General features: G+C 37.2%; 1 protein-coding gene across 6 annotated transcripts in view; it reads right to left on the bottom strand.

Moving 5' to 3' along the window:
* Positions 1-13,219, bottom strand: part of CLCN3 (chloride voltage-gated channel 3) — a 67,383-nt gene that overhangs the window by 20,528 nt on the left and 33,636 nt on the right. For all 6 annotated transcript variants that reach the window (XM_035890868.1, XM_035890867.1, XM_035890870.1 and 3 more), the window contains one exon: positions 2,061-2,218. In XM_035890868.1, the coding sequence (XP_035746761.1) occupies positions 2,061-2,218 (158 nt within the window). The remainder of the gene's footprint in view (positions 1-2,060; positions 2,219-13,219) is intronic.

Genomic DNA, 13,219 nt, shown 5'->3' with positions numbered 1-13,219 from the left:
TCTAAACCATGTAATTGTAAAATTATTTCTCTGCTAAATCTTAAATTATTTTTTTGTTGAACCTCAAATAAACTGTTCAAGTACTACTAATAAGCTATTCCTAAACTTCTATTTCAAATATAAACATCTTTCTTTTATCTTTAGACTAAAAACCACACAAAAATAAAACAAAACCAAAAACTAGGTAGTTATCCTATAATTCTTCTAGAGAACTATTACTAATGACATCTGAAGTTATGGTACTGAAAAAATAGTAATTCCTATTTTAGCCTTATTTACTTTATGCACTTAGCTGAAATTTGTGCATAACTTATTTTACGATTAAACTTTCATTATGTGATTGGATCCTATTCTTACGATTTTTTTCATACTGTAAAAGGAGGGAAAAAGTATATGAAACAAACAGCAACACACACCCCCCAAACCAAGAAGGCACAATACTAGACAAGGAAATTTAGAAAAAATATCACCCCTAAAACAAATAAATGTATTTTATAGTTTCCTCTACATTTATGAGATTATCAAACTTTTTTTCCTATAAAAAAGTTGTTTCTACAGTAGCATGTGTTTCAAAACCACCATGAACTAGTACTTATTCCTTCTTCTTTCTACATCTTCGGTTACATGGCCAGACAATCTCCTGTCATTCAGGGCATATTTATAAATTTCACAGTAGTTCTGTGGCAATAACCTGTGAACTGTCTTGTCTGACTTTTCTGGTCTCAGACATTAAAATGAGTAACAGCTGTGGGACCTTCCCCTAAATAACCTATTTCCAGGTGTGATCTGCCTTGCCAGGATTTGGTCAGGCCCAGCACTCTATCCAATGGCATATCCACCAGACAGTAAGCTACACATCTGCATGGTGCTAATTACTGCTTAGATACCAAATTATGAAATAAAGTATTACATGGAAAACACCTTCTTACTGTTCATTAAAAGCATTTAAACAAGGTAAGTGTTCTCAGATCCATTATCCAAGGATCTCTCTTCCTTAAAAAAGCACTAGTTAGTGCAATTGTGGATGTTTTGGTTTTTTAAACTAGTGGAAGATTATTTTTCTTAACCATGTCATAGTAAATCAGCATATGCATCCCATGTTTGCTTCCAGAAAGTTAAAAGTGGCGTTTCCAAAGACAGCAGAGTAACGCTACAGTGCTGTATGTGAAAGAACGTCTCCCCTGACCCCTTCATACAACTATAATTCATTTTTAACTATTCATTTTGATCAGTTAAAAATATTTTAGGATAAATCACATCTCCAAATCTGTTCCATTTTTAAGGTTAATTAACGCAAGCACCCCAAAAATTTGGCAGTAAGGCTCCAAATAGCATATTTCCTCCTAAAATGCTATTAAATAAGTCTGTTACATGAATGACAGTATCTAGCATGTTACTGACTAATACAACTTGAGTCCATTTCATGAAAGAAGTCCTTGCAGAGCACACTGATAAAGATGAATGGCCTGAACTTTGAAGATCTACTGAAGAAATCAATAGAGAAGAGGAGAAAAGCAAGTTCTGTGATGGGAGAGTGGAAAGTACGTTTACCATACATACTGAGACTACTTTTTTGTTAAGCATATATATACTGATGTAAGTGGTTTAGAGATGAGAATTCTCACTTTACACAATCCAAGCAACCATAGCACTACATATCAGTAGCAGAGATACACTTGTGTCAGTATAAAAGCAATATGCATCAGTGCTCACTTTTCTGCACAAGTACCACCATGAGCACAATTGTACTATTACAAATATACATTGGAAAATAGCCTTATACATACAAGCATGCAAAAAAGGCAGTACTGTTAAAATGTCATTTGGGTGATGGAATTATTCCCACTCTCTTAAATTACTGTTTTCATTCCAAGTTATAATACTGTTTCAGGAATACAGGTATCAATGAAATGGTGCTTTTTAAAATTCAAGTAGTTCTAGCTGATATAACTACTTACAAATGTAAAGTATGCACACATTTGTATGTGTTACTAGATCAGACCTTAAATTTAACATCCAACAAAAAATATTTTCCAAGTATTATTATTTATCTCAAGTACCCGTCTATGCCTTTCTCTGTCTTTGCACTTCTCTCGAACCCAGTCAATGGTATGGAAGTCATCATATGTTCCTACTCCAGGAATTGGTTCATCCAGAAGATCCAACAGATGCGTTGAACTGTTGATACTTCCTCCATTTGTCATTGTATAATGAGTTCCTGTGGCAGAGTAAGTACAGGAATGAATTAATTCTGCAATAAATGAAGTATTCCAATGTTCATAACACTGTGACATATAAAATTTCTGAACAAGCAATTAAGACACTTCCCATAATATGCATATTTTACTTCATTCAGGGTTCTCAATGTTGCATGTCACTATGTTTTCCTGTCACTCATCTGTAGGTTAAATTTGCATGTTAGTGACTTTATATTTCCATTGGTTAGGTATGAATGTACTAGTCAAACTGTTGTCCTGTTTTGTGTGCAGTCTCCAGAGAAACTTCAATAGAACGAAGTGGAAAAAATGAGCAGCTTCAACACATATTTAACTTGAAGGTTATTTCAGCTTATGAACTACCAGAGGAAAATCTGACTGTAAGAAAACAAAACCCGATGATTAGATATAAAGTTCACAGCACTTCCATAAGTTGCCAGTTAGTTTTAAATATACACATCATGGATTACCAATCCCTCCTACATGTCTAAACCAAACCTAAAATACATTATCAACAGATAAACAGTGAAGCTAGAAAGTAATAGAATGCCAAGCAAATACTTGGGTTTTTTAAACTTTTATTTATTTATTTCAGGTAACTCACAGAACAGCCCTCAGTCATGGCAAATTGGAAATACTGTATAAAGAAAATGTCTTCTACTAATTCGTCATCACTAGCTAGTTCCTTCACAAGCAGCTTGCATAGCAACATCCCCAATGGCATTTCTTTCAGAGATCAGAATAAGAAGAGCAAGAGGAGTGCTAAGAATTTTTCCCTCTTCACAAGTGATCAAGAAAGTTTTATTTTTTTAAGCTTTCAAATGCCATCAGTTCTGTAATATCTTGGCTTTTTTCAGTTCCTGCAGTATATTTACAAACCTCAAGTATAATTTTCTGCTGGGGCTGCCTAAATATAGTATGGCCATCATTTGCCCAACACAAACCGCTTCTGCAACAGTAATTCCTATAAAGGGAACATTTGTAAAGAGGTTAATATAGACAATGATTTAAAGAGTGATGACTCTTGCTTGTTTGACTAAGAACAAAATAAATTTGGCCAACAGCATATGATGTACCACAATAATCTCCGTTCTTAAAGAGTTAGGCCCAAGTTGGCCAAGACTTCTATCAGTTCAGACAGGCACTAGAACTGATTTCATTAGATTTGACAGTGGGATTGTTAGGCAGGTGGGGTTTTTTTTAAGTTGGTTTTTCTTGGTTGGTTGGTTGGGTTTTTTGAGTTTTTTTAATTGCAGGCTCAGCTTCTTGGTGTTGTCAGCAGAAGTTTCCAACTCAACAAAAAAAAAAAAAAGTTTTCCAAGGGCCTACCTGTAAACTTCTAAATGCTACAAATGCAGAGTTCACCAGCCACAGCTCTCGCCAACAACTGACAATTAGTTTTATACATAGATAAAATGTGCTTTTTCCCTTTAAATTTATGAAATCTGAGATTTAGCAGCAATATGACACCTGACATTGTACTCCGACCCAAAGGTATGCCTCAGCCATCTCTTGCTTGAGAGGTCTCATTTATGCGTGCTATATAAAACAGTGTTTATTTGGACATTTTCTTAGTGGTGAAAGACAACACACAAGAAAATAATACAAAAATCCTATCAAGACAAAATGCAATCTAAAATACCAAGATACACAAACCACTATTCATTACATACACACATTACGCATAGAAAAGCTTAAAATTCTGTAAAACTGTATAAAAAGATTACTTTTTTAAAAAAAATCTTAAAGTAAAAGAAGAGAATGCAAATGCAGGAGACAACTCCTTGACAATGTCAATACCATTCTCTCATGCTAGCCCAGCTGCCATCTTTCTTAATACTGTTTTTTCCCCAGTCTACGCCATGTTAAATTCTCCCTCATCTATTCACCATAGCTAAGCCCCATAAATCTCTTCCCAGAGCTGCTAGTCTCTCTTAAGGCAGATGTAAAGAAGCATTACCTATGCTTCCATTAATAAAAGGCTAACAGCAATAAATTAAATCAGATTTGCTAATAGAGGTGATTGTGAAAACCTTGCTTTAGGATAAGGGATTCAATCCTCCTGCCATTTCCAATTCTCGTAACTAGAAAGGAAGTCTTAAGATACATGTCTGGCTAGCTGAAAGGGCAAGCCAATCTTATGGAAGGGGCAGCAACAAAACTCACACTGTGATGATGACGTTAGCTCTCAAAATCAAAAGAATAACAGAATACATTATGAAAATGTTATTTTTGCTTTAAATTAATCTCCTTCTCAAAGCAACGGGACATAAATTAAATTGAGCCACAGTTTAATTATTAATCTCCTACAAAGTTACAATGTGATCAAGCAATTTCCTGAACCTGAGTGATCATGGTAGGACAAAAGCCTGCCTTTGCCCCAGGGGAGTTGGTTTTATGCCCTGCTATATATGAAGCAATATCAAGCTATAAGGAGCATGCAATCGTATGCCACGCAAGGCAAAAGAGAGTTGAGAGTTGTAAGTATATCACAAATAGTAACAGATGATTTTATGCATATCATGAGGTGCTGAACTGGAATTCTCTCCAGGCAAACCATCAGGGATGGCACCATAGTCATTGCACCAGACCCCAAGCAGAACTTGGAATAGACTACAAAGAATGGTCATTGCCTGGATACAATAAAAATCCCACCAAAACTGTATCAGGTTCCTACCTCACCAGCGTATTTGCAGGCACATCAAATACTGAAATATAAATGATTATTGTACGATGGGGAGGAGATTCAGAGCAAGATGTGACGCTGAAGAGGTGGCTTTGTTGAACACAGAGCTGCTGTGAATGCCTGATGCAGCTCAATATAGCTATAATCTTGTACCAAGTGAGAAACAGGCAGCAGCGACACCCTGCATTAGCCTGTGGTAGAAAGGCCACCCTTTAGAGGACCATGAAGGGAACAACTGTACAAGATCTGATGCTTTCTATCTAAGATACGTTGAGTCTGACAGCAGTGGGAGAGGACATTTTCCAGCTAGTACTAGGATCTATGTAGCACATAACTATTCTAAAGGAGAATTTAGAGAAATATATCTTCACCAATACTCAACACTTTCCCAAACTTCCACCTCCCTTTCTTCTCTAGCATTTCACACAGTAAGATGCTCCTTCCAGCTATGACTATGATTCTCATCAGCATAAACACATGCTAATTCTCATCATTTTTTGCCAGTTTCATTGAAGTCTTATTAAATTTATTTTCAACTCAACAGATTCTGTTAAAATCCTTACCATAATACAGATTTTTTCACCACAACATTCTAACCTCCAAGCAGGAAATCATCATTACCCTGATAAATTGTAGCATTTAGCAAATGTAGCCTTCTGAACATTCCCGATGTTCAGAAAGTATTTCCCCTTCCTTCCTCCGCTTTTTCTGCAGTCCTCAATTTTCAATCCTCAATTTCAACACTTTCTCAGGTTACAACTCAATGCAAGACCTTTTCATCAAAATACAAGCAGCCTTAGTCTTAAAAACCACAACAAGCACTTAGCACACACGGTATATGTGCACTGCCTCTAGCTATAAGAGAACACCTCCATTTTCCGTATGTACACACCTAAGCCATTCTGCAGCTGTAAAGAAACTAAAGCCTTCTTTTTGTTATGCATGAATTTGCTTAAGGCTTTATTAGACTGGAAAGCAGATGGTGAAAGTGGCAGGCAGAAATTTTATTATTATTGTCATTCCAAACTCACCCATGTTACTACAGGGAGGCAAATAGTAATATACTGATCCTCTCAGAGGCTCAGCACAACTCCCAGGAATCCTTACAAAGCAAATTCAACACAATCCTTCCATACTTTGCAAAACTAAGGGAGCTGGCATCCCTTTGTTAGCGCACTCTTCTCCAACAGCATCTTTAGCAATCCTGTATTCTCAACTCGTAACTAGCGAGCTGCTGCAATCACAGACCGTAAGGCAGCTTGCAGACAGTAAGCTTCTAGACAATAAAAGCAACATACTTCTTCAGAGAAAGAAGATTGTCTCTTTTAGGTGATTCAGTTACTGAAGGTCTCGCTTGAGCTACCTTCCAGGAAGGCAGCCGACTTTTGTTATCTTTTCATGCATGTAATTCCAAGCTTTCAGCACAATCCTTTCTTAGAAATCAGCTCTGGTAGTGTTGAAGAATTGCTTCAAGTGAAGTTGCTAAGAAGAAAAAAAACCCAAACCAACAAAAAACTAATAAAGAATATTGTTTCATGTTGAAAGAAAAAACCTGTAGTAAGCATTAAGGTTAAACATTGTACTTTGGGACACCTAACCAGAATGAGGTACATCAAAACCAAACAAAAATGCTACATGTACAAATCTGGAGTAAGAGTAGATTCCCACACCACAAAAAAATTGTAATCTCTGAAGAATTGGGAGGTTTGTTTGTTGGGTTTTTTTAATGAGAATAAAAAAAAATACAATCCAACATCACTTGAGAAGACACTATGCTTGACAGAAAAAGAAGTCCTTACCATATTGCCCTACTTCATTTCCCTCTGAACATGAAGTTATGCTGAATGGCTGTTAGCTCCCGACACTGATCCAACCTCCTGCTTTGCTTAGCTAGTCCCTCCTGATGTAAAGGAGGAACAAAGAAATTACAGAACTAATATTTTGCTGTACTCACACAAGTTGTTTTATACATTACAGATTCCTCCTTGCTTTATGTCCCCCCTAAGGCAAGGAATATCTCTTCTTTCATATTCTACATGTGCCTCATACAAGCAGTCTTCAATCTTGATTAATGTTGGAACTACGATAAACATGACAAAAGCTGATTTATGTAGATTACACACAGCATTTTTCAGGTGCCATGCACAACATTTTCAAAGGCTGCCTCGCCTCCTCTAGTAGTGATCCCATACTCCCTCGTCCTTTTGCAACTCAGTAGATGCCTTTCAGATTTGAAAGCAACTCTGGGCAACATGCAGCGGATGAAAGTTGTGTGTTTTTAAAGAAAAATACCTAGTAAGTTTTTCGCTAATTCATTTAAAAAGAAAAAGATCACGTCAGCAAGGACTAATACCTTTAAAACACGAGCAAACTGTTACTGATTATTCACTATGGTACAGTTCAAAAATTTTCAAGATAAAACCTTTTAAAACGCTAACAAATCAAAACATGAGTTGCCAATATTCACACACTGTTGCATTTTTCATGTCACAGATCTCTCGGAACAAGTCCCCAATGAAGGAATCCAGTAGATCATAAAGATATTCAGGGTCCTGCTCTCCTGTCCCTGGTATGAAGAAATGAAGAGCCAGGGGACCTGGGTTCTCACTTCTTCTCGGTGTTCTCTCTTCGGGGGAGGCAGTGGGTTCCAGTTTCCCCACTCTGTGACTGAAAAATCCCACTGAAAGTACACTTAAAACACCTTGAGTTAAAGAAATGAGGGAGCTAGCATTTCAGAGTTATCTAAATACAGTTTCACACAAGAAAGGGGTTTTGCAACACATTTGATGCTCCTGATTCCTGCATAACTGTTCAACAATCCTTCCTAACTCCTTCCTTTTGTGCAATGTTCTTTCTTTTCTCATAAAAATAATGAGAAGAGAAACATCAAGATTTAAGACAAATGCTGAATCCTGGTAATCAAATGGTGCACAATAGATTTTTATGTGGTTCTCCACCATGTGATTATCTGAACAATTACCCAGTAACACCTAGAGAACAAATCCACACAGCTAGACCCTCCATGAAGAGTAAGGTACAGAACTGAGACATGAACAGGTTCAAGAGGGTGGCTAACAGAGTTAACAAGAGACCATAATTTTATTATAAAGTTTAAGACACCTTCTATATGCTATACAGCATATGATACACATCTTCTGAATGCACATCACAAAATACACCACTCTCTCAAAGCGAGCACATATCAACTTACTCCATTTCATGAAATGAGACATACCTTTCAGGACGTAATTACACAACAAGGCTGAGCTGATCTAACAGACTGCTGCCACCCAAATGGGAGATCTTACTCCCCCTATTTCTCCCTCCCGTTCTTGGTCACACACTCCCACTCTCACCCTTGAATCAGCTCTGTCACCCTTGGATCTGACTGTGCAGTAAACTAAGCAAGCATGCTAATCCAACCAAGCTGACAAAACTAATAAAAAAAAAACATTCTTCCATTATACAGAACTGGAATTAAGCTGCTTCTGTGCTGTCAGACAAAAAATAGAGCCAGTACAAGAGCAAGAACTGAGAGAAGCAATTGAGAACGACAAGCAAATTCACCCCCTTTCCACAGCAACAAACTGTCACACTAGTTACACTGAAATATATAAATGCACCCTTGGGGTCTTGTTAGATTTTAATTACGTCTTCCTGCTGGAAACAACTCAAAACTCCCATATAAATATCAATATCCAGATACCATACAGTAATATCCATTTCACATCACTCAAAACTCCCAAAGATGGCTACATTAAAAAACATTTCAGAGTTGTAAACACAACAACAGGTAAGCAATGTCAATATTGGAGTCAATGGCAGAGCAATAATAGGACCCAATTTCTCAAAGGTATTTCTCTACAAACTATGTAATTGCTAACTCTTACAGCCAGAACACACTAGTTTGCTGCTGCTCATGCATCCCTTCTCCTAGACAGTGCACAACTACACAGTATTCCCCGGAGCAGCTGTCCTTCTGGCTGACAGCAGTGCAACGCGTTTCATTTGTGCTACTCCAAGCAGTACGAAAGGAGGGGACAAAAGAAAATATGCACCTCTCTGAGTGAAAATGAAGCTAATCAGTTTACACTGAAGGCTGGAATAAGCCCTCCCTGACACGACCATCCAAACCTGCTGAGTGCTAAAATCAGCAGGAGCTGTAGCTTTCCGGAGGCCAGATACTAATCCAAGGCTTTGCTTCACCCGTGTGTCCTTGGGTATTAGGTGGCAAGGGGAATGGAGGCGGGGAAGCACCCTGAATGCAAGGCACACCATAAGGATCATTTACACTTGTAACAAAGAAGATTTGTATACACAAGAGAAATGTTAGTGCCTGAGCTTCTTTCTGTCTCCATATTCAGACCTCAAAATAGGAGGCTTTCAATTAAAAAAAAAAAAAAAAAGCCAAGAAAAATCATCAGTTTATTTAAGCGTGTCTGTAACCACTCAAGAAGAGTCATTAAGCACTATTGTCTTTTCCTGGCTAGAAGTAATTTTTAAATTTCAGCATCAGAAGCACATTATACCATGCCAGAGTGCTATCATTCACTACTATTAATAATCAATGATTTTAAAGTCTTTGTAATCAAGTAATATGTTCCCCTTTGTGTGTGTGCTGGTTTTGGCTGGGGTAGAGTTGGTTTTTTTTTTTTCAGTGTAGCTGGTATGGGGCTATGTTTTGGATTTGTGCTGAAAGCAGTGTTGATAACACTGGGATGGTTTAGTTACTGCTGAGCAGGGCTTACACAGAGTCAAGGCCTTTTCTGCTTCTCTCCCCACCCCACCAGTGAGTAGGCAGGGGGTACACAAGAAGCTGGGAGGGGACACAGTCAGGACAGCTCACCCCAGCTGACCAAAGGGATAACCCAGACCATACGATGTCATGCTCAGAATATAAAGCTGGGGGAAGAAGGAAGGGGGGGAGGGGGGACGGGGAGCGCATTTGGAGTGATGGCGTTTGTCTTCCCAAGTCACCGTTACACGTGATGGAGCCCTGCTTTCCTGGATATGGCTGAGCACCTGCCTGCCAATCGGAAGCAGTGAATGAATTACTTGCTTTTCTTTGCTTGCGTGCATGGCTTTTGCTTTACCTATGAAACTATCTTTACCTCAACCCATGAGTTTTCTCACTTTTACCCATCCAATTCTCTTTGCCATCCCACTGCGGGGGGGAGTGAGCGAGCGGCCATGTGGTGATTAGTTGCCAGCTGGGTAGTGTGTAACTATGAATTTTCAGCCTGTCTCTTCAGTTGGCTCCTCTAAATTGCATCAAAGGTGTAAAAGCACAAATTGGTCTCTGCATTACAATCAAAACGCATACAAAAATCACAACTATATATACACACACTAACTATATACACAAGATTTGAAGAACAGGGAAAAGAAATAAAGTGCTTTACTAAAGTACTAGTGATAATCCCCTCCTCACCATTTCTTCTGCCAAAAGAAAAAAAAAAAAGTTAAAAAATCTGAGTTTAAAAGCAAACTTTAAGAAAGTAGGAGTTAAATGAAAGCTCAACAGTAGCACCTCAGAATTAAACCAAGACTTTTAAAGACTTACATCCACTGCAAATGCACAGGAATCTGAGAAGGCGGCAAACAGGTCAAGTATTGCTCAAAGTGTATAGCACAATTAAAAAAAAATAAATAGCTTTGGTGGAAGAAACACTTCTGTTTCTATGAAATCAGCAGAAAAAATGGCTTATTACAGATTTCTTTTCTTGTAGTCTTAAAGGAAGAACGGATTCTATTTATTTATTTATGTCTATAATGAACAGGGACTTCAGATATGCAAGTGAATAATTATGGGGATCCCCACACTTCTGAATTTACAACTTAAACAGAAGATGAACAGTGCAAGAAGGAGATGAGAAAAAAAGTATAAAGATATATGAAGTTAGATAAAGCAAACATTATACAAGGGAAATAATCTATCATCTAACAATGGCCAAGGCGGTAAAAGTCAGAACAACAGAAACTTAGGTAATTAGATTTCTAAGCACTGCTGCTGCATGTACGTAAAAGCTGCTTACTTATATGTTGTTTTGAAGGGCAAAGACAGGATGCAACAAAAATAATAATTCTGCTAATATGATTACCCCAATCAGGCCATGTTCAGGCCCAAGGAGGGCATAAGCTTTGTTTATTCATTAGCTTTCTAATATTTAGGATAATAGTACATCTCAAAATTATTCCCAAAATTGACAAATACATGCCTAATAGAAAATCTTATCAGTCATTCAGCACATGCAGACAGATAACCTGTAACTACCTACGAAGAACTGCAGTTATATCTCATGGTACTTTCTGTTAATCACCAAAGTCAAATATGCTAAACTCAGTTGAAAATCCTTATCCCCTTTTTATACTAGAAACCTTAAAACTAAAGTGCAGCAGAAATTCAGTGTTGTAACCATGTTGAGTCTCTCCAAGTTATGCTTTTTCTCAAAGTGCTCAGTGTTAGATAGCTATAATCATCTTGATCACACGTTCTGTCATGAGCTTGTAATGAGTCTAAAAATTAATTTTATTACTCTCCCTCTGCTACCAATAAAATTGTAGGGTCAAACTCTAGCTCTGAGCATGTGTACACAACTTTCACACCCATTTACTTCAAAGGTCACACTGAGAATTTCAGTCTCCAATGGCTTTTATCTAGTAATTCTTAAACATAAGAGGCACATAAGCAGAAATGCAGCCTAAAATATGAAAGTATAACTTTTGCCACTTAGAGGATCTGAACTGGTTCAGTATGCATCTGACTCAAACTCTTCCTAGGATATTACTAAATAGCTTATGACAATAGATGAAGCTGTTAATAGCTTAGTCTAAGCAGTAGGTGTGCCACCTACATGCAACAGTGACCGGTGCACAATAAATAAAATTGGGAGTTATTTTATATCTCAGAAAAATTAGGTTTACTAAAACTAAGCCATCAGTAAATTTACTGTGTCCTTTATTGTACATAATTTTCACATCTCCTGGATACTGACTTAATTGCAGACTATTAGTGCTACAGCATTTCATTAATTTTGCTCGAGGACTTCCAAAATCTAAAATCTAAGATGTGCTTATGTGCATGTGACAAATAAAAGGGAACTAACAACCCTCATGCTTGCTGAAGCTCAAGTTTTGTCACTGGTAGCTTGGCCACTATACATGCACTGCTATTGCTCAGATTTCAAATTTTTAAACAATGGTAAAACGAATGCTTATTTAGGAAGAGAAAGCATGGAGGGGAATCAAAGAGTATGAGCATGTCTGTGAACGGCTGGAAGACAAGCAAGATGCTGATAATTTGGAACTTTCAAAAAGGTCCAGTGAGCAAAAATGGTGCAAAAATAAATCCAAGGGCAAAGAAATGAGCAACACAAATAATTTATTTACACAATGTATATTCCAGCACCTGGTTTATTATATTAAAAATTCATATGAAAAAGTGTACATGTCGGTTACTTATGATATATACAATCCTAAACTGGGACTTTAAAACCCTGTCTGAGGAGACAAGTAGTACTTTTAACTTTTATAGTTACGAGGGAAGAGAGCAGAAGTGAACTGTGTTCCTGCAGTTTTATTTCAGTATATCAGGGAGGATAAGGAGGTCTGGAACAATGCATTTAGTACCACATAAAGAGAATTCTCAAGACAGAGCAAGTTAAAGCAACTACTGATATGAAGTATTGAATAATATCTGCATTTTTTCGAAGACATAGTGATGAGTAATCAACATTAGAAGATAAACACAATTAATAACTACAGATTTTAAAATATTTGAATTTGTTGTTGTCCAGTGCATTTGCCCTTAAAAAAAAAAAAAAACAAACCAGCTTCTTAATGCAAACCAATGGGTCAGACTTTTAATAATAACATATTATAATACTTTGTATTTCATCTCATTGAACATCAGTAAAGGCCGTTAATTAAACCTCAAAGACCCCTAATGATTTTAACAGTCATTTCATCGTTGCTGAGGTACAGCCACTTTGGGTGAGCCACTGCAGTCAATTAGTGCAACAAATGCCTTGATGTTACAAAGCAGTTTTGCATGACGTGAACATTACTCTGCAGGACAGAAGAGCTGTCAGTATGTGAATAAGGGAAAAAAAATCCACATGCTTTAACAATTAAGCTTGTTTTCTCAAAATATCTTTATCCATTTTCTCTCAGGTTGTTCTTACAATGCTCTGAATTCTACATGAGAGGAAAAAAATCTTGCTAGTATCCTTTTCTAGACTCACAGATAACAAAGAAATGCCAAGCATTTACTTTAAATTTCTGGGTTTGTCTATTAGCATTTTAAGCCTTATTGTAA

This window comes from Egretta garzetta, unplaced genomic scaffold, assembly GCF_000687185.1.
Source record: "Egretta garzetta isolate BGI_Z169 unplaced genomic scaffold, ASM68718v1 scaffold593, whole genome shotgun sequence".
In the NCBI taxonomy this organism is placed as follows: Eukaryota; Metazoa; Chordata; class Aves; order Pelecaniformes; family Ardeidae; genus Egretta; species Egretta garzetta.
Note: the sequence above shows the minus strand (reverse complement) of the source record. Positions and strands in the feature narration are given on the sequence as shown.